Genomic DNA, 22924 nt, shown 5'->3' with positions numbered 1-22924 from the left:
CTTTGTATCCCAGTTAGTCATTATTTTAGCTGTGTGACTTAATGTCTCCGAGCTTTGGTTTCCTAATCTATAAACCTATCTACTTTACTGGATTTTTGTGAGAATTAAGAGATTAAAATAGGTAAAAGACTTGTAGAGTGCTGGTGAATGGAGATGTGAATCAATAACTTTAGTCTGGGCTCAATGGCTCATGCCTGTAATCCTAGTTGAGATTAGGGAGGCCAAGCCAGGAAGATCATCCGAGCTCAGGAGTTTGAGACCAGCTTGGGCAACATAGGGAGACGCCATCTCTATAAAAAATTAAAAATTAGCTAGCCGTGGTGGTGTATGCCTGTAGTCCCAGGTACTCGAGAGGCTGAGGTGGGAGGATCACTTGAGCCTGGGAAGTTGAGGCTGTGGTGAGCCATGACTGCATCACCACATTCCAGCCTGGGCAACAGAGCGAGACCTCATCTCTATTAAAAAACCGAAACACCAAATGTAATTGTATTTTATTATGACTATGCTTATTTCTCCAGCCAGGGGCCGTAGTTCTTTCTGGAAATATCTTCCATAAATTTGAGTTTTAATTTATAGGCCTCTATTAGAGAGGTGAAAATACACTCAGTGCAATTATACCAAACAGCTAAACCAGAGTAGCCATAACATCCTTTAGGAAAGTGTATGCACACTTTTTCCCACACAAAAAAATTCTTTGAGTCTCTTCCAAAGAAAATCCCAGAACTTTCACTGGCATGATTTCCAACTGTCAAAATCCTGAGATTCCATCACCAGATACTGAATTAGTGGTTGATTTGGCTACTGAGGTTTTTCACTGATAAGAGTATTACTGACTCTGAGGGTTGGTGTTTGTTATATATCTCAGTCCTTTGTGACTTCTCTAATTACTTAGTTCTGGATTATGGAGGCATTAAATTTCAGAGCCAGAGGGGACTTTACAAATAAACTAGTTTGTCCTCCTCACTTTACAGATGGAGAAACTGAGTCCAGAAAAGGAAAGTAATTTGTACATGTTTGTATAAGTAACCTCTATACTACAGCTGCCTCTGCATTTCATTTGGCCTTTAAATGACCTATGTATCTGTAACACTCAGTGGTTGCTATTCTGGACCACATGAATTTGACTACCAAACTTTCTATTCTCGTAAATTGATGGCTCATTGCAGAAATTGGGAAAACTGGTGATCATCATCAGTGTTTAAGGGCAGCTTCCTGAAATTTAAGGATAAATTAAAGCTGAAGATAGATGGGCTCTCAGAATTCCTATATAGCTTCACACTGAAATCCTTAAAACAGATATGTAAATTCTACGTGAACAGATATCTTCTCTGTCCTGATGACTGCTGGATCTATCCATGGAGTCTTACAAAGTGAAAGCACTAAGAACATTTGCTAAATGAATGGAAGAAACTGGACAAACATCTGAATTCTCCCCTTTTTGAAGCACTTTTCTACCTTGATTTCCAAGACAACAGTCTTCTGCTTTTCCTCCTCTTTCTCAGATCAACAGTTTTTCAGTCTCTTTTACTGAGTACTCTTTGGGACTTCCAAACATTGGAATGTCCCCTGGGGTTAGTCCATGGACCTCTTTTCTACCAATATTCTCTCTTTAGGTGACTTTAGACTGCCATATAGTAGTAATGCCTAAAAGTGGATCCTTAAACCAAAACTCCCCCTTGAGCTCCAGAGGCCTGTATCTACACTGCCCATTTAACATCTCCATTTAGCTTTCTAATAGGTATCTCAAACTTAACAGCCAAACGGAACTCTAGATTCTATTCCTACCTCCCATATCAACATGTTTCTTGGGAAAAGTTGTATCTTAGTAAATAAAACCAAAATCCATTAGTTATTAAATACTAAAATCTAGGAGTCATTCCTAATTCCTTTACTTTCTTTTACATTTCATCATCCAAACCATAAGGAAACCCTATCAATTCTCCCTCCAAAACAGATCTAAAATCTATTCTCAATCTCCACTACTACGAGCCCTAGCTTATGCCACCATCATCTCTCATTTCATGACCATTTAGTCTACTAAGTAGTCTCCTTCCTTCTCTTAGACTCCCTACAATTCATTTTCCAATCTATTCTATAATGTAGTCAAATGGATCCTTAAAAATTCTTCTGTTCAAAACACTCTACTTCCTCTAGAAGATGAAATAAAACCTAGGGCCTACATATAGCCCTATATCATGAGGCTCTAGCCTAAATCTCTGGCCCAATTTAATTCTACCCTTCCCCCACTCACTATGCCACATACTGGAAATAATCCTTTCTCATTGCTAAAAGGGCAATTTATATCTAGGGAGAGGATTATAGGGGACTAGATCATAATATATCAATTCAATTGCTTACCATTCCTAAATCCCACAAGGTGCTATAGAATTGTGAGAAACTGCCAGGCGCCAGTGGCTCACACCTGTAATCCCAGCACTTTGGGAGTCTCAGACAGGTGGATCGCTTGAGCCCAGGAGTTCAAGACCAGCCTGGGCAACATAGGGAGACTCCATCTCTACTGATAATTCAAAAAGTTAGCCAGGCATGGTGGCATGCACCTGTGGTCCCAGCTACCTGGGAGGCTTAGGTGGAGGATTGCCTGAGCTCAAGAGTTTGAGACTAGCCCTGGCTACATAGCAAGATCCTGTCCCTACAAAAAATTTAAAACTTAGCCAAGTGTGGTGGCATGCACCTGTGGTCCCAGCTACCTGGGAGGCTTAGGTGGAGGATTGCCTGAGCTCAAGAGTTTGAGACTAGCCCTGGCTACATAGCAAGATCCTGTCCCTACAAAAAATTTAAAACTTAGCCAAGTGTGGTGGCATGTGCCTGTAGTCCCAGCTACTCAGGAGGCTGAGTAGCTACTGGGAGGGTCACTTGAGCCTGGGAGGTTGAAGCTACAGTGAGTCATGGTAATGCCACTGCACTCCAGCCCTAGTGAGACCCCATTTCACAAAATAAAAAATAATAAAACTACATGTTAGAATGGCTAAAATTAAAAAAAATGACAATATAAAGTGATGGTGAAAATGTGGAGCAACTAGAACTCTCATACATGTAGCAAGTGAGAATGCAAAATAATATAATCACTATGGAAAACAGTCTGATAGGTTCTTATAAAATTAAACATAGCCGGGCACGGTAGCTCATACCTGTAATCCTAGCACTTTGGGAGGCTGAGGCGGGTGGATCACTTGAGGTCAGGAGTTGGAGACCAGCCTGACCAACATGGTGAAATGCCGCCTCTACTGAAAATACATAATTAGCTGGGCATGGTGGCGCGTGCCTGTAATCCCAGCTACTTGGGAGGCTGAGGCAGGAGAATCACTTGAACCAGGGAGGCAGAGGTGGTGGTGAGCTGAGATTGCGCCATTGCACTCCAGCCTGGACAACAAGAACTAAACTGTGTCTCATAAATAAACAAACAAACAAACAAACAAAGATTTACCATATGACCTAGCAATTCTACTCCTAGTTATTTAACACAGAAAAATGAAAAATTAGGTTTAAACACAAACTAGTACATGAATATTTATAGCACTTCTATTTATAATCATCCCAAACTGTAAATAACCAAATATCCTTCAAGGGGTGAATGGATCAACAAACATATAACACAATACTACCCAGCAATTAAAAGAAGAATAAACTATTAATACATATAACAATATGCCAGTTTCAAAAGATTACATACTCTATTATTTCATTCATATGACAGTCTCCAGAAGATAAAATTACAGTAATAGGGAACAGGGAACAGATCTGTAGCTGCTGTGGGTTAGCAGTCAGCTGAGGGTATGACCACAAAATGACAGCATGAAAGAAGGTTTTTTTTTGAGGTAAAGAAATGGTTCTGGCTAGAAAATACTATTTTAAAATTCATATGGAACCAAAAACCCAATAGCCAAGGCAATCCTAAGCAAAAAAGAACAAAGCCGGGCCAGGCGTGGTGGTTCACACTTGTAATCCCAGCACTCTGGGAGGCCTAGGTGGGTGGATCACTTGAGGTCAGGGGTTTAAGACCAGCTTGGTCAACATGGTGAATTCCCATCTCTACTAAAAATATAAGAAGTAGCCAGCCATGATGGCTCACGCCTGTAATCCCAGTTACTCAGGGGGCTAAGGCAGGAGAATCACTTGAACCCAGGAGGCAGAGGTTGTTGTGAGCCAAGATCGTGCCACTGTACTCTGGCCTGGGCAACAGAGTGAGACTCCAACTCAAAAAATAATAATAATAATAATAATAATAATAATAAAGAATAAAACTGGATGCATCATGCTACCTGACTTCAGACTATACTACAGGGATACAGTAACCAAAATAGTATGGTACTGGTATGAGAACAGACACACAGACCAATTGAACAGGATAGAGAACCCAGAAATAAGACTGCATGCCTACAGCCATCTGATCTTTGACAAACCTGACAAAAACAAGAAATGGTGCTGGAAGAACTGGCTAGCCATATGCAGAAAATTGAAATTGGATCCCTTCCTTATACCATATACAAAAATCAACTCAAGATGGATTAAAGACTTAAATGTAAAACCCAAAACTATAAAAACCCTAGAAGAAAACCTAGGCAATACCATCAGTACATGGGAAGAGCAAAGATTTCATGATGAAGATGCCAAAAACAATTGTAACAAAAGCAAAAATTGACAAATGGGATTTAATTAAACTAAAGAGCTTCTGCACAGCAAAAGAAACTATCATCAGAGGCCGGGCACAGTGGCTCACGCTTGTAATCCCAGCACTTTGGTAGGCCGAGGCAGGCGGATCACGAGGTCAAGAGATCGAGACCATCTGGCCAACATGGTGAAACCCCGTCTCTACTAAAAATAGAAAAATTAGCTGGGCATGGTGGTGCATGCCTGTAGTCCCAGCTACTCGGGAGGCTGACGCAGGAGAATCACTTGAACCCAGGAGGCGGAGGTTGCAGTGAGCCGAGATCACGCCATTGCACTCCAGCCTGGAGACAGAGCAAGACTCCGTCTCAAAAAACAAACAAACAAACAAAAAGAAACTATCATCAGAGTAAACAGACAACCTACAGAATGGGAGAAAATTTTTGCAATCTATCCATCTGACAAAGGTCTGGTATCCAGAATCTACAAGGAATTTAATCAAATTTACAAGAAAAAAACCAACCACATTGAAAAAGTGGGCCGAGGATATGAACAGACACTTCTCAAAAGAAGACATTTATGCGGCCGACAAACATGAAAAAAAGCTCAACATCAATGATCATTAGAGCAATGCAAATCAAAACCACAATGAGATACCATCTCACATCAGTCAGAATGGCAATTATTAAAGAGTGAAGAAACAACAGATGCTGGCGAGGCCGTGGAGAAATAGGAATGCTTTTATACTTTTGGTGAGAGTGAATATTAGTTCAACCATTGTAGAAGACGTTGTGGTGATTTCTCAAAGACCAAGAACCAGAAATACCATTCGACCCAGCAATCCCATTACTGGGTATATACCCAAAGGAATATAAATCATTCTATTATAAAGACATATGTACATGTACATTCATTGCAGTACTATTCACAATAGCAAAGATACAGAATCAAACTAAATGTCCATCAGTGATAGACTGGATAAAGAAAATGTGATACATATACACCATGGAATACTAGTCAGCCATAAAAAAGAACAAGATCTGCAGGGACACAGATGAAGCTGGGGGCCATTATCCTTAGCAAACTAACATGCGAACAGAAAAACAAATACCGCATGTTCCCACTTACAAGTAGGAGCTAAATGATGAGAACACACGGACACATAGAGGGGAACAACACACACTGGGGCTTACCAGAGGGCAGAGGGTGGGAGGAGGGAGAGGATCAGGAAAAATAACTAATGGATGCTAGGCTTAATACCTGGGTGATGAAATGATCTGTACAACAAACCTCCATGACACACATTTACCTATGTAACAAACCAGCACATCCTGCACATGTACCCCTGAACTTAAAAGTTAAAAAAAAAAAAAAAAAAAAGAAATGGTTCTGGGCCAGGTGGAGTGGCTCATGCCTGTAATCCTAGCACTTTGGGAGGCCAAGGTGGAAGGATTGCTCGAGGCCAGGAATTTGAGACCAGCCTGGCCAATACAGTGAGACCTCATCTCTATTAAAAAGAAAACAAATTAGCTGGGCATGGTGGTGTGTGCCTATAGTCCCAGCTACTCAGGAGGCTGAGGCAAAAGGATTGTTTGAGCAAAGGAGTTCAAGGTTGCAGTGAGCTGAGATTGCATACTGCAAAAGAACAAGACCCCGTCTCTCTAAAGAAAAAAAGAAAGAAAATGGTTTTGTATCATGACTGTGGAGGTGGTTACAGAGATTACACAAATCTATATTCACAGAAGAGTACGCCCTTCCCCCCCAAAGCACTCAATTTTTCTGTATGCTAATTGTACAATGAAGTTAAAAACAAAAGCACCCCAAATTATCTATCCAAAAACATTATAATGCTTTGGCCATTAGGTAATCAACATTTCACAAGATGTAAGTAAAAATACAATGATTGCTCAGCAAATCACACACCCACCCACCCACACCCACACCCACCCCTTGCTCTAGAAAACCAAAAGAAACCTTTCAATTAGTGGGAAAAGTCTGGATAAGATATTCAGACTCTATTTTTCCATTCATTAAGAAAATACAACAGACTCCCTTTCTGTTGGGAACACTCCCCTAGAGGACAGATGACTCCTTCACAGAGTATAACTTCTTACAACCACTTAACCGAGGCCTCTCCCTCTGTAGTACCTGGCAATTTGTAACAAGGTTAAGTAAGGCTATAGCATGCTCTCCCTAAATCCCAGGACAGTTTCTTGAAGTGTTAAACCTCCAGCATCTAGGCCTCTAGTTCTGAGGCAGAACTGTGCTTGTGCTCCTTTCTAGCAAGGTACCTTAATCTCTTCAACATATTCAGAAGAAGACTGACAGGAATGTGAGGGGGGCTCTCTTCTGTTTAGGGGCAGGGGCATCCACTCACAGATCAAAGTTCTCTCTAGGGTTTCCCTTGTATCTAGAACCAAACAATACTTCTGTCCTATATGAGTCTTAGAACTCACGGCATACTCGGTCAGGTTGTTTCACATTGTCAGGCATGTGCTCATACTGCTCCTCTGCTTAGGAGACCCTTTGCCACTTCACCAGCCTGGCAAACATCTATCAGTCTCTCAGGATGACTTCCTGAGTGAGGCCTAACCTGATAGCCCTCTGCACAACTTCTGTACTCACAAATGAGCACTCTGCCCTCTGCACAGCTTCTGTACTCTACAGTATTGCTATCAGTATGCCCCGAACACTTCATTACACTTATTTATGTGAGGATCTATTTCCCTCTGCTAGACTTGGGTATATCACAGGGCAGGGAGAGAGTCTTATTTTTTCTGTATCCCTAATGCATAGCTCAATACCAAGCACAGAGCAATCACTAGTGAACATCAGTTGAATGAAAGAACAGTGCATGAGCATACATCATTTTATTGCACTTGGCTTGTTTTTTTTGAGACAGAGTCTCACTCTGTCACCCAGGCTGGAGTGCAGTGGGTGGCGCAATCTCAGCATCTCAGCTCACTGCAACCTCCACCTCCCACGTTCAAGCGATTCTCCTGCCTCAGCCTCCCGAGTAGCTGGGATTACAGGCGTATGCCACCACACCCAGCTAATTTTTGAATTTTTAGTAGAGACGAGGTTTCACCTTGTTGGCAGGATGCTCTCGATCTCCTGACGTCATGATCTGCCCTCCTCGGCCTCCCAAAGTGCTGGGATTACAGTGTGAGCCACCACGCCCAGCCACTTTATTGCATTTTTTACAAATTGAAGGTTTGTGGCAACCCTGCATCAAGGAAGTCTCATCAGTACCATTTTTCCAAAAGCATGTGCTCACTTTGTGTCTCTGTGTCACATTTGGTAAGTCTTGTAATATTTCAAACTTGTTCATATTATTATATCTATTATGGTCATCTGTAATCAGTGATCTTTGATGTTAGTAATTGTTTGGGGGTGCCACGAACCGCACCGAAATAAGATGGTGAACTTAATCGAAAAATGTTGTATGTGTTCTGACTGCTCCACTGACCAGCCATTCCCCCATCTCTCCTTCTCTCCCCTTGGGCCTCTCCATTCTCTGAAACCCAACAACATTGAAATTAGGCCAGTTAATAACCCTAGAAAGGCCTCTATGTGTTCAAGTGAAAGGAAGAGCCACGTCTCTCACTTTAAATCAAAAGCTAGAAATCGTTAAGCTTAATGAGGAAGGCACGTCAAAAGCAAAGATAAGCCGAAAGCTAGGCCTCTTGCTCCAAAGAGCCAAGCTGTGAATGCAAAGGAAAAGTTCTTGAAGGAAATTAAAAGTGCTACTCCAGTGAACACACAAATGATAAGAAAGAAAAACAGCCTTATTGCTAACATGGACAAAGTTTTAGTAGTCTGGATAGAAAGGCAAACCAATCACAACATTCTGTTAAGCCAAAGCTAATACAGAGCAAGGCCCTAACTCTCTTCAATTCTATGATGGCTGAGAGAGGTGAGGAAGCTGCAGAAGAAAGGTTTGAAGTTAGCAGAGGTTGGCTCATGAGGTTGAAGGAAATAAGCTGTCTCCATTACATAAAAGTGCAAGGTGGGCCAGGTGCAGTGGCTCATGCCTGTAATCCCAGCACTTTGGGAGGCCAAGGCAGGCAGATCATGAGGTCGGGAGATCGAGATAATCCTGGCTAACATGGTGAAACCCCGTCTCTACTAAAAATACAAAAACAAAATTAGCCAGGTATGGTGGCAGGCACCTGTAGTCCCAGCTACTCGGGAGGCTAAGGCAGGAGAATGGTGTAAACCCAGGAGGCGAAGCTTGCAGTGAGCCAAGATCACACCACTGCACTCCAGCCTGGGTGACACAGCGAGACTCCATCTCAAAAAAAAAAAAAAAAAAAAAAAAAGGTGCAAGGTGAAGCAGCAAGTGCTGATGTAGAAGCCGCAGCAAGTTATCCAGAAGATCAACGATGAAGGTGGCTACACTAAACAACTGATGTTCAGTACAGATGAAGGGGCCTTATATTGGAAGAAGACACCATCTATGGGCTTTCATAGCTAGAGAGAAGTCAATGCCTGGCTTCAAAAAATAGGCTGACTCTCTTGCTAGAAGCTAATGCAGCTGGTGACTTTAAGTTGATACCAATGCTCACTGACCATTCAGAAAATCCTAGGACCCTTAAGAATTATGTTAAATCTACTCTACCTGTGTTCTATAAATGGAACAACAAAGCCTGGATGACAGCATGTATGTTTATAGAATGGTTTACTAAATATTTTGAGCTCACTGTTGAGACCTACTGCTCAGAAACAAAGATAACTTTAAAAATACTGCTGATTGACAATGCATCTGGTCACCCAAGAGCTCTGATGGAGATGTACAAGCAGATGAATGTTGTTTTCATGTCTGCTAACATAACATCCATTCTGTAGCCCAAGAATCATGGAGTAATTTTTGACTTTCAAGTCTTATTATTTAAGAAATACATATCATAAGGCCATAGCTGCCATAGATAGTGATTCCTCTGATGGATCTAGGAAAAGTAATTTGAAAACCTTCTGGAAAGGATTCACTATTCTAGATGCCATTAAGGACACTTATGACCTCATAGGAGGTCAAAATATCAGTATGAACAGGAGTTTGGAAGAAGTTGATTCTAACCCTCATGGATGACTTTGAGGGGCTTCAGTGGAGGAAGTAAATGTAGAAGTGGGAACAACAGCTAGAAACTAGAATTAGAAGTGCATCCTAAAGATGTGGCTGAATTGCTGCAATTGCATGATAATTTTTTTTTTTTTTTTTCAAGACAGGGTCTCACTCTGTCACCCAGGCTGGACTGCAGTGGTGTGCAATCACAGCTCACTGTAGCCTCCATCTCCTGGGCTCAAGCAATCCTCCTGCCTCAGTCTGCCAAGTAGCTGGGACTACAGGCATGCGCCACCACGCCCAGCTAATTTTTAAAAAATTTCAGTAGAGACGAGGTCTCACTATGTTGCCCAGGCTGGTCCCCAAGTCCTGAGCTCAAGCAATCCTCCTTCATTGGCCTCCCAAAGTGCTGGGATTACAGGTGCAAGCCACCACACCCAGCCCATGATAAAACTTTAATGGATGAGGAGTTGCTTCTTATGGAGGAGCAAAGAAAGAGGTTTCTTTGTAGATGGAATCTACTCCTGGTGAACACTTGTTAAAATGACAACAAAAGATTTAGAATATTACATTAACTTCATTGATAAAGCAGCAGCAGGGTTTGAGAAGATTGACATGAATTTTGAAAGAGTTTCTACTGTGAATAAAATGCTATTAAACAGCATCGCATGCTACAGAGAAATTTTTCATGAAAGGAGGAGTCAATCAATAAAATCGGCTTCATTGCCTTATTTTAAGAAACTGCCATAGCCATCCCCCAACCTTCAGCAACCACCACCCTGATCAGTTAGCAGCCATCAACACTGCAGCAAGATCTCATAGCAGCAAAATGATTCACTGAAGCCTCAGATGGTCGTCTGCATTTTTTAGCAATAAAATATTTTTAAGTTAAGGTATGTAGGGTTTTTTTTCTGACATAATGCTACTCCACATATAACAGACTATAGTATAAACACAACTTTTATATGCACTGAGAAATCAAAAAATTCAAGTGACTTGCTTTATTGTAGTGGTCTGGAACCAAACTCGCAATATCTCTGAGGTATGCCTATCGCTTCTCTATTTGCAAATCAAAGCACAGTTTATAAAAACTCCAGATGACAAACTGGTGAGCCAGCCCAGAGACCTTGTGCCAATGCTCAAAGCTCAGTAATCAGCTCCCTAGGTCCCTTCACAGTTCTGAGGCCCTGGTGAAAGAAGGACCAATTAGTATGCTTTAAGTGAAACCGTATGTTCTAAAAGGGTAAAAAATGTAGTTGCCCACTACCTTGCCAAAGGCCACTTTTTCCAAAATTCTCACCAGATTCAGAATAATGGGCCCCAAACACAGACGTGTGCATTATTGGCCATTCCCATTCTTATTTGCCCAGAAAGTGCTTTTGTAACTTCTTCCACATGTAACAATGTTCAGAGAAAAGTGCTGGAGTCTGCATTCATCACTAAGACCGCAAATTATGAAGCTTCAACAATGCGAATGAGCACTCTTTTACACATTACATTCACATGACTTTACTAACGCAGCCATCAGAACCAAAGGTTCTGCTTCCCTAAGGCGCTGGATCAATAATTCCCCCCTCCCTACCAACAGTCTCACTTGCTCTGTAGCCTAGGTTGGAGTGCAATGGCAAGATCATAATTCAATGCAGCCTTGAACTCCTGGGCTCAAGTGATCCTCCTGCCTCAGCCTTTCAAGTCAACACTTTTACAAAACTAGAACTCCTCTCTCCTCAGCTCCTCACAAGACATTTATCATTCTCCAAAGTGCTCACTTTGGTAAGACTAATGGTTAGTGAAACTAACTAACTAATAAATCAAGTCTAAGTTCTTGTCAGCGTATGATATATGATGGACTTTCCATACTAAAACTATTCTATGATAGATGGTTTTTCTCTCGCATCAGATTGGTAACCTATGGCAAATGTTTTAGTGTATGATTCCAAATGGCATGTGGAGATAAGAGCAGGAGTGCTGAGAGAAAATTAATTTCTACATATCCTAAAGGAACCTAGATCTAGAATTTTTCGTGACGGAGTCTCACTCTGTCGCCCAGACTGGAGTGCAGTGGCGCGATCTCCACTCACTGCAAGCTCTGCCTTCTGGGTTCACGCCATTCTCCTGCCTCAGCCTCCCGAGTAGCTGGGACTACAGGCGCCCGCCACCACGCCCGGCTAATTTTTTGTATTTTTTAGTAGAGAGGGGGTTTCACCCTGTTAGCCAGGATGGTGTCGATCTCCTGGCCTCGTGATCCACCCGCTTCGGCCTCCCAAGTGCTGGGATTACAGGCGTGAGCCACCGCACCCAGGAACACGTCGTACTGTTAAGATTCTAGGTTCCTGGCCCAGCGTGGTGGCTCACGCCAGTAATCCCAGCACTTTGGGAGGCCGAAGCAGGTGGATCACAAAATCAGGAGATCGACACCATCCTGGCTAACAAGGTGAAACCCCGTCTCTACTAAAAAATACAAAAAATTAGCGGGGAGTGGTGGAGGGCGCCTGTAGTCCCAGCTACTCGGGAGGCTGAGGCAGGAGAATGGCGTGAACCCAGGAAGCAGAGCTTGCAGTGAGCCGAGATCGTGCCACTGCACTCCAGACTGGGCGACAGAACGAGACTCTGTCTCAAAAAAAAAAAAAAAGAAAGAAAAAAGAAAAAAAACCAGTATAATGTGATGGTCAGTTTCTTAAGGTAACTGGTTCATGGTTCAAACAATGGTATGGCCGGACTATATCCAGTGACAGGAAAAGACACTCACTGTGGCACATCATCACCTCTCCCTCTTCCTGCTCCCAGTCGAATAAAAGAGTCGAGGATAGCAGATTTTCTTGTCAGCAGCAATTAACAACTACCTCATGGCAAAGTTAAAAACAAAAACAGGCCGGGCCGGTGGCTCACGCCTGTAATCCCAGCACTTTGGGAGGCCGAGGCGGGCGGATCACGAGGTCAGGAGATCGAGACCATTCTGGCTAACACGGTGAAACCCCGTCTCTACTAAAAATACAAAAAATTGGCCGGGCGCGGTGGCGGGCGCCTGTAGTCCCAGCTACTCGGGAGGCTGAGGCAGGAGAGTGGCGTGAACCAAGGAGGCGGAGCTTGCAGTGAGCCGAGATAGCGCCACTGCACTCCGGCCTGGGCGAAAGAGCGAGACTCCGTCTCAAAATCAAACAAACAAACAAAAAATAAAAAATAAAAAAATAAAAAAACATAAATGCATATGATAGTGTACATGTAGACATACTCTTATAATAATGACCAAGGCCAAGACTTGATGGCTACCACCTACTGGTTGCCAAGCCTTTCATTTGCATTGCTCTTCTTTCCACACTGACTTGTGCACATTTTGAGATTAAATGCTCACGGGAATGGTGTCTGCTTTTTTCTTTTTTCAAATGTCTAAAACATACATTTTCTTGTGCAGTGGTTATTTAATATACCATAAATAAATATATCTGATACTTAATAAGTTATCCATAACTTATTAGCTCCTTTAAAAAGCAAAGCTGGCTGGGCACCTTGGCTCATGCCTGTAATCCCACCACTTTGGGAGGCCGAGGCAGGCAGATCATGAGGTCAAGAGATCGAGACCATCCTGGGCAACATGGTGAAATCCCGTCTCTACTAAAAATGCAAAAATCAGCTGGGCGTGGTGGCGCATGCTTGCAGTCCCAGCTACTCAGGAGATTGAGGCAGGACAATCGCTTGAGCCCAGGAGATGGAGGTTGCAGTGAGCCGAGATCGCACCACTGTTCTCCAGCCTGGTGACAGAGCAAGACTCTGTCAAAAAAAAAAAAAAAAAAAAAAAGCAAAGCTAGTCTACTGTAGCCATCACACTGAGGCCACATGCTGAAACCTCATAGAAAGGAAAACATTTCGCTAATGGTAAATAGGATGCTAACAGAGAAACAGAAAAATGAGGTTTCGACTCTCTACATTTTTGCCAATTGTAATTCAGGCCTCTAATTTTACCATGTTAAGAAAAATATTAAAATATTCTATTTTGCAGCCATACATTTGGAAGAGCAAATAAGTCACAAGAAATACCTAGCAAAAGTAGTTAAAAAAAAAAAAAACCCAAAAAGCAAAAACCCTCAAAGAAATATAGGGCCCCAAAGTGAGAGCAAATCCCACTGCTAGCTCATCTTCTCCCCCAGTCACTCTCAAAAGCTCCACTTTTTAAGTGGTGAATATTCAACATCTGTTAAGCAACATTAAAACTATTTTTCCTTCTTTGTAGATCAAAAAGGAGATCTGTAGTTTAGGTGAGGAATTCTAACTCACCTCTGTTCCCAGTGCTTAGAAAATAGTAAATACTTCACGAATGTTAGCTGCATAATAATTTTATATACAGAGATTAGAATAACAAGCCATTGATATAACCCCTGAACCCAGAAGGCAGAGAGGTCGACAACTCCAAAGTTAGTAAGGCAATGATTAGCATGCTAACAACATTCCCAACTTCACTACTTCACGGCAAAGCTCCTGAGAAAGGGCTATCAAACATGGTCATGGCAACTGTCTTGGCATCTATTTATCTATCAAAACACAGGAAATTAAGACTAACTTTATTATCCTTCTTTTCCTGGTTATGATTTAACATCTCTGTTACCTTAAAGCCCATCCCCCTCTCCATTTTCTTCCAATCAACAGAACTGTAAAAGACTTTCTGTAGAGAAAAGGCCAGAAATTTTGCAGGGACCCATTCATGACTAATTATCACTACCACAGGAATAGCATATTAACACTGCAATTGGTTCTAGAAGGCTCAGCAGCTGGCCCCACTGGTTGTACAGCATTTTCAAGGCTAAATTTCCAAAGAGCCCCTCCCTTATTGTCGCTTACCGAATGGAGGCACTCCCTGGAGACCTTAGAGTATAAACACCACCAGCCATAGGCTCACCCAAGAATTCTCTTTTTCTTAATTTCCCTAAATTTGCTCCTCTTTGAAACTCATTTCAATTCAAGCCACATTAAGCATGTTCTGGGCACTCTTGACAGTTTTCTTATTTAATTCCCATAGCGGTCCTGTGAGATAGGTATTACTATCCTCTGTTGCATATATAAGGAAATTGAGGTTCATAGAGGTCAAGTGACTTGGCCAAGTGACAGAGTCAAGCTGATGAGGTTCTTTCTCCAACACCAGGAAGCCTGTAGCAAAGCCATATACGTAGCCAAGTTTTTATGAGCCATCTGGGCAACAGGGGATGAGTCCTTGCCACACAGACCAAGGGATCCATCCAGAGGCAACAGAAGCAGCAGTAGTTTTTGTTTTTTTGTTTTAATGGTTTAAAAATCCTACAGGAATTCTGATTGGTCCCACTAACAATCCATCGAGGCTCACCAGCAGGTTGACTCCTGACCTTCCATGCTTCTCATCCTAATTAATGCAAGGTCCTTGGATCACACAGTGTGAGCATCAAGACCCTGTTAGAGTTAGCAATGACCTTTACATCTATCAGGCTTTTCAAAATATGTAAAACAGCTGTGCAGTGTGAACACCCCCCCACCCCCCACCACACACCCTGACCAACTCTTAACCTTGAAATATGGGTAGATGCATTTTTCCTAATTATAGTGTTTTCCCCAAGTTTTTAGGAAATGACTTTTCACACGGCTAAAAACCATTTGAGATGTAGCTTTTCAATTGCCCAAGCAAACTACTGAGGCATGCAAAAAGAAGATTCTTGCAAATAAATTAATTTCCTCGGCTTAAAAAGAAACCCCAGTAGCAGGGGAACAGAAAAAAACGAATGATGTGAAAAAATTGGTGGTTGCGGGGTGGGAGATTGTTTGGTTGCCATACTTGTGCCTCTGATATCCTTTTGTTCTCCCACCTCATTGTATTAAGGATGCTAAATCAAACATGATTGCAGTGATGTTTGTGTGTGAAAATGACAAAAGCAATGGGCCAAAATCCCAACCTCATCTTGAACCCTGAGGACTTTTATGGCTTTTCCTTCACTAGGCCCTCCCCCTAATACACATTAAAGACCACATTGTTCAAAAGGGTCATGGTAGGTTTCATACCCCATTTTAATACAACGGAAATGGCAACTGAATTTCCAAGTTTTGTTAGTAATATTTGTATGTCCATGGAAAATGTCCATTAAAATAATCGATTCTTTGGTTTAAATATTAATGGAGAATTACAATATATCAGAGGGGCAGAATCAATTGTGTCAAGGAGGTACTGTTTGCGGTGATTAAATCAGATTTTCTTCCTGTACATCATTTTCCCCAGCAAAAGGGTACCGATTAGAGATGGGTTAAAAATATCCAGATGATGTGAGGCATCCAGATATTTTTCCTAGCCTCAAAATTGTCCAGATTATGTCAGTTTTCAACTCAAGAAGCCTAGAATAAACTAAACTTGCTAATTTCAAGCGCAGGTCTCCCCGCCTCCCCTTATTTCATTTGTCTGTCTGCAAGCCACATTATGGACCCCCAGTTCATTTATGCATTTATTCCTGGAAGATTTCAAGTTGGGAGAAGACTATTTAAGGCTGTTTAGGATTCCATTTTTCTCAGCTGTTACCAGTCAGTTGTCACCAGTACTTTGGAGGTTTAGTAGAAGAAAGGTGGCAATGACTCCATTACTCTTTCCAAATGCCATAAAGAATTTGCATCAAAAAAGTACCTAATGAATTAATGCCTTAGTCCTCTGGAAAAGGATACAGTAAAACAGGAATGTTACAGGGTTTGGGAAAGGGGAATCTGAAAAATGAAAATCTGGGCTGGAGTAAAAGAATAACAAACTTGGTAGTGTTTTAAATATCACAATTTCACTGGCGGAACTGCTCACTTTCCCAAGCTCAGGTGTTTTTGCTTAACACCCATATAACATGTATTAAGATGTGGCACGATATCACAACTTTAGTGCATTTAAAAATCAAATCTACAATTTTTGTAGAGTTCTTGACTATAAGTCTGGTTTAAATTATCTCAAAATAACACACTAGGAACATCTGTTTAGCTCAGTTGAAGTTTCCAGAGCCAATACCAGCTGTTGGGGGAGGGATTTCGCACATGTGTTACTCAAATCCTAACCAAATCTTAGTTTTTTCATTCCCTTAATGATGCCTCCAAAACCAACAGGGTAAAGCAAACATTAGAATAAAAAAAAAGAGAAAAAGGGAGGGAGGAAGAGAGCAGAGAGGGGGAGAGAGAGAAGAAAAAAGATTACTTACTCAATGCTTTGATGCATGTGACCAAGACCAAAATGATCACCCTCTCCAATTCAATACAGTATTAGCATGAGGACAAAAGGCATTTAAAAATCAATTTGGAGTTATTTCTAGTGGGGGTTGCCTAATCTTTGCAAGTTGAGGAATGAGAATATTCCCCAACGTTGAAAGGGCACTCAAGTATTTTTCTCCTTTAAGCGGCAATCTAATTTTCACAGAGAATTCATTCGGTGTCATTGTTTTGGTTTTAGGTGTCTGTCCTGCCAGGCAGGGGCCGTGCACAAGGGCTGCATCTATCTTGAAGTGTGCACAATGGCCTCTCTTACGGCTCTCTCTCTCTCTCTGTTATTGATCCTTACAGATGCTCCAAAGCCCTTCCCCCACCTTTCTCCAAATCCCAACCCCCATTCTGAAAGATAGCTTAAGAAATAAGACTTCCTGCCTAGCGACTGGCAGGGCTGAAAGACCAGATTGTATGACTCCACAGATCAGGCCTGCCACAGTGAAAGCTTGAATAGAGTTAACCCTCTGTGAACTAAAACAAAACATTTGTATGCCCAGCTGTGACAAAGGTTAATTTAAATGGACAAGGGCCCAATATCTAAAACCAGGCAATGCTTTTTTTACAGTAGCATTTTCACTGACCTCTTTTGTAAGCAGTTGATTTTGCCTCTTAAGATTCCAAAACCTCCTACAACTGGGATAATTCATTTTGCTTTATTAGAATTTTCAATGAAAGATCTCGGTGAACAATTTTAAATTCATTTCCTTATTTTATGAAAGTTCTTGTTTTGGTACCATAAGTTATTTTCTGCAGTTGAATGGCTAAGAAGAACTGAAGTTTCAAAACTTAAATATGAACCAGGGGAGAACTTTCTGTGCAAACCTTTTTTCTCTTTCAGAGCTAGCGGACTACATATCACTAAGAGACTCAAGCTGGTTGAAAAAAAATCTAAATTCTCCAGAGTCATCCCTTCTAAACTCATGTAATTACTGCTCTGGGACTCTGCCAGCTCCTAAACTCCTGTCCAACAGATCCAAAGCAAATCTTACTTCTTAAACTACTCCTTTCTGGAAAAGCTAGTATATCCAGGATAGTTTAACAAAGAATTTCTATGCATACTGGGGGAGGAGGCTGTTCAAGATAAATAACAGGCCTTATATATAACTGGTATTTTCTACGAACTTTCTCTTGTTTCTGCTAACTTGCACTAAAAACCAATAATTCTGGCATGTAAGGTGCTGGGGTACAACATATAAGGGAGGAATGAAGCCAAGGTTACTAAAAAGAAGAATGCTATTATCAGAGGGGGTCCCACTTCCCTGGTTTGTGCATCCCCAGAGTGAGAATGAAACTGCAAAGCTGCCTTTGGCAGATGTTAGCCACACTGCAAGAGGCTGGGAAGCTTTCCCAGGACCAGCTATTTCGTAGGGTTAATGCCAGTCCTAGAAATTTATCAACTGCTTCAAAGAGTCGGGAACACTTCTCAGTAGTGCTTGCCTTTAAGAAAACCAAACTCTTCGCAAACTCTTAGCTTGTACTTTATAAACATGGCAAAACTTTAATACTAACATTCATCCATTTTATCTGTTCCTTCAGCTGTATGTGTCTTTCCTGGCCTAAATAATAAAGTTGTGGAAAAGTGGGGTTTCTCACATAACTAGGAGACTATCCCAAATAAACAAGTTATAACACTAGTGACTATTCATTACATACACACACATGCAGAAAATGTACCCATTTAAAAAGCAACCTACTTAAAAAGAAATTAGCAATGGCTTAGTCTTATATCCCAAACTGTAAAGTATAGAAGCTCCCTACCAGAGGATGAGGTTGCCTTATCAATGGCCTCATGACCCCAATTCTATCTATAATTAACAGTAGTAAATAAGACTTTGGCAGATAGCGAACTGGATTAAGGAATTTAAAATATAAACAACATCTGTCAAGAAATAAACAACAATTTTTAATGTAAATTTTATCTATGTACTGACACGTAAATTTAATTTTTTTAAAATCACTATAAAATTTAAATTAATCCCCTTTCTTCTGCTCTTCATCAACCACAACAATGAATTCACTGCAGTTCTCTCTCACTTTTCTCCATTCCAAAACATTTACAGCCACTTGCTACATACATGAAAACTTTCTAGCTGAATTCTGCGAAGACACAAAAAAAACAGTTGCCTGTGGACTGCCTCCCTTCTCCCTCAAGGCTATTTGCTCTAAACCTTCAAAGAAAATTTCTAACCCTTAGATTTGGGCCCCAGACTGTTCCTTACCTTCCCATGTCTCCATTTCATGCTTCTTGTAGTCTGCTGAAAAGTTCTATTGCAGCCATGAAGAAACAGAGATTACAGGACAAGTCCAGCTTGATGACTACCCTTCCGACACTTGGTCAATTCCTCTAAGCCGGGACTACGACAGTCATCCTCACAGGTCAGTTTACAAGCTGGTCATGTGATTGCAAAGTTCAGGCTCTAAGGTCACAACGTGTACGGAGTTCGTTTATTACCAAAGGTTATCTAAGTGGAACTGATAGACTTATTTTCTTTAGTTAACAATACTGCCTAGCACGTCTTTCTGAAAACTATTATGGGAACCATTTCATGGGAAATTCTCCTCCAGTCTTCTTTAAGCTAAGATCCTAAAATTAAAAGGCAGCATTTTAAAAGAATTTATTTAAAAGGGTTCTGGTATGTGGGGCTTTTCTTCTTTTTTTTCAAGAACTATTCTATGCTATAGTCTTCCAGACTGGATTAGAAAATTTAAAGCCAAAACCTTTCCGTCTAAGGAAAAGACAAAACGGAAACTCAATGTTAGGTATGCAGGGTTTTTCTGGGGGGTATGGGGGGCGTGCAGAAGTGGGATTCCCTGTTTTCTGTCATTATAATAAACAATGACAAGGCAAATTCCTCTAAGAAAATTAATACACAGAGCTAAGAGTTGTTTGCAGGGCTTACTTTAACTCTAGCCCTTCATTTCTATGCTCTGGTTATCTATACTAGTTTGAAAGAATGCAAGAATGCTCTGGTTATACATATTAGTTTGGAGAACAGAAACTAGGTCTGCAAAATCCTTTTACAAAGCAAAAGTTACTAATTTCACCACCCCCAATCCTTACCCTCAGCCAAAAGTTTACACCTTCAAACTAAGCTTCTTGCTTCATTCCCCTAAAACTCATAAGATCTTAAACAATCATCATGCTATAGCTTCCCTGATTCATGAACCACACCAGCAGCATGCAGCAGAGTGTATAACACCGAGTGTGCACATACACACTCATACCTTACCACAGTACCCCAAAGGCTGGCAAATTGGAGCCACGTGCTAATGGCACATGATGTCAAACATTCAGCTAAACATTCAAATATCAGGACACAATAAAAGGGCAAGCTTCACTAAGAAGGTGGAATGTCCCCAAGAGAAACTGATTCCTGAGGATAAATGCTTTTTAACTGTGTAAAATGTTTCATTCTATGAAATCTCCCCTGCCAATTTAGCTTTAGGAATAACTTAAAGGCTATGCACACTTTACAGCAGTATTCCAGAAAAAGGAGACCCTTCTTGGAGTAGGACTGGAATCTGTCACTTAGCAGCCATATAACTGAACGGCAAATATTGCTACTACCATTACTAGAGGGCTTTTCTAACCAACAGAGAGCATTAGGGTCATCTTACAAAGCAGAGCCTAAAGAGAAAGTGACCAATGATTTAGACGAGGAAAAAGGCTGTAATTTGTCTAAAAATAAATATTCTGCCACTGCCATGACACACTTTACCCCATCATAAATACACTGACCAGCTTTCCCACCCCCACCCCAACCCCATAGATTAATATTTTCTTCTCAGTCCCTGTGGATTTAACGTAGTTCTTAAATGATTTTAGTAAAGTGACTACAAATAGAATGAGGGTGGAAAAAATGGAAGGGAAGGTCCACTAGCAAAAAGCTACTCAACTGGAAACAAAGGGCAGCTCTCTGTCTCCCTTAAGGATATGGATTTATTAGAACTAAATATCTGCACACAACAGAGGTGTAGTAAGCCTCTGTGCTTTATTGCACCAACTTTTGGAGGAAAAGATGAATAAGGAGCTATTAGTCTAACTTCTGCTACCAAGACTGAAGCAGACGCCTTGATTTTCAAGGTGAGTCCAACTAACAATCCTTGATGCACCCATAAGCCTGAGAACAAATCTTTAACATAGCTTAAGGAGACAATTAAGTTTCATCTTTGGATATAGAGCCACATTTCTTCAGCATTCTCAGTCCCACAAGTTTTTTGAGAGCACTTTATAGACTCTACTGGGAGGAAGAGGCGAGAGAAGATGAACAGACACCACACTGCCCATGTGAATGCAAAAGATGAACTCTAAATCTTATTTATTTTTTTATTTGAGACAGGGCCTTGCTCTGTCACACAAGCTGGAGTGCAGTGGTGCAATCATGGCTCACTGCAGCCTCCACCAGGGCTCAAGCAATCCTCCCGCATGAGCCTCCCACGTAGCTGGGACTACAGGGGACTACAGGCACGCACCACCACGCCTGGCTAATTTGTAAAAATTTTGGGTAGAGATGGGAGTCTATGTTGCCCAGGCTGGTCTTGAACTCCTGGGCTCAAGTGATCCACCTGCCTTAACCTCTCAAAGTGCTGGGATTACAGGCATGAGCAACCACACCCGGCCTAAACACTAATTTTTAACTACGCCTCCAAGTAAGATTGTTTAGCTGGGGATGGGTGTGCACACCAGTAGTCCCAGCTGTTCAGGAGGCTGAGGCAGGAGGATGGCTTGAAGCCAGGAGTTTGAGGCTGCAGTGCGCTATGATTGTGGCCTCTGAATAGTCACTGCACTCCAGCTTGGGCAACAGAGTGACCTCGTCCCTACTTAAAAAAAAAAAAGAAGAAGAAGAAGAAAAATCATTTAAGATTAACAGTACTGGAATTTATAAGTGGGAAGGAGAGAGAAAACAGGAAATCAACATTTTCTACTTGCTAATACTAGCTTTGAAATGTGGGAAAAAAGTAGATAAACAAAATTCTAAATCCAAACATACGTAGCATTTGCATACTGCAAATCTAATGGGGTCCAAATTATTATTTTAAAATTTTGTTCTTTATATAACGGCCTTTTGTAAAAACGAAACCAAATAAAAACAAACCAAAAAAGAGGCGCAGAGTAAAATAAAAAATAAAAATAAAAAACAAGTAAGGGAAAGAGAGGAAAAAAATAAGACGATTTATTGTTTCTCCTCAGCATCCTCCTTGGTCTTCTCCCTTCTCCTTCACCGAAAGAGCTTCTAGCTTTTCCGCCACTTTTTCGGCATGATCGCTTTTTTGCCGGATCTTTTCTTTTCTCTCTCTCCAATCTCTTTACTGCATTCTTCAAACTTTGTTTTGAATTTCTGTGCATTCTCAGCATTCAGGAAGCGGATGGCCAGCAGCTCTGGCTTGGGGCACTCGTCGTTCCAGACTCAGGCATGGTCATTACCCACGTTGGGTTTCAGCTCCACCATTGGCGTGTAGTGGTTGGCACAAATCTTCAGGGTCTTGTCCCTCCTCATGAGGAGGCGGGTGGTCCCCTTCTCCTTGTGCTTCAGGAGCTTGACGTCACCAGTGCCTCGCTCGTTCCATTCTGGGAAATGGTTCTCTGCGGCAAATCACAGTTTCGCCCCCATTTTAAAAAGTTCCTCTTTGGCCGGGGGCGGTGGCTCACTCCTGTAATCCCAGCACTCTGGGAGACCGAGGCGGGTGGATAACCTGAGGTCAGGAGTTTGAGACCAGTCTCGTCAACATGGTGAAACCCCATCTCTACTAAAAATACAAAAAATAGCTGGGCGTGGCGGCGGGCGCCCGAGGCAGGAGAACCGCTTGAACCCGGGAGGCGGAGGTTGCAGTGAGCCGAGATGGCGCCATTGCACTCCAGCCTGGGCGACAAAAGCGATACATCGTCTCAAAAAAAAAAAAAAGTTCCTCTTCATCTTCCTCCAGCGTTTTAAAATTTCTTGCTCAGGAAGAGATACTGGCTTAAACTGAGGGTCATGGTTGGACTCGTCTGCATTC

At 41.7% G+C, this 22924-nt stretch overlaps 1 protein-coding gene and 1 pseudogene across 8 annotated transcripts in view; both read right to left on the bottom strand.

Annotated features, from left to right (window-relative positions):
* NR6A1 (nuclear receptor subfamily 6 group A member 1) overlaps positions 1-22924 on the bottom strand; it is a 244616-nt gene that overhangs the window by 53772 nt on the left and 167920 nt on the right. The window contains exon 1 of one of the 8 annotated variants that reach the window (XM_009457271.5): positions 19147-20601. Within the exon in view, the coding sequence (XP_009455546.1) occupies positions 19147-19162 (16 nt within the window). The 5' untranslated portion in view covers positions 19163-20601. 8 annotated transcript variants of the gene reach the window in all.
* On the bottom strand, positions 22023-22636 carry LOC134807716 (ran-specific GTPase-activating protein-like; annotated as a pseudogene).

The sequence above is a fragment of the Pan troglodytes genome, chromosome 11 (assembly GCF_028858775.2).
Source record: "Pan troglodytes isolate AG18354 chromosome 11, NHGRI_mPanTro3-v2.0_pri, whole genome shotgun sequence".
NCBI classification, from domain to species: domain Eukaryota; kingdom Metazoa; phylum Chordata; class Mammalia; order Primates; family Hominidae; genus Pan; species Pan troglodytes.
The sequence above is the reverse complement of the archived record's forward strand: the minus strand, read 5'-3'. Positions and strand labels throughout refer to the sequence as shown.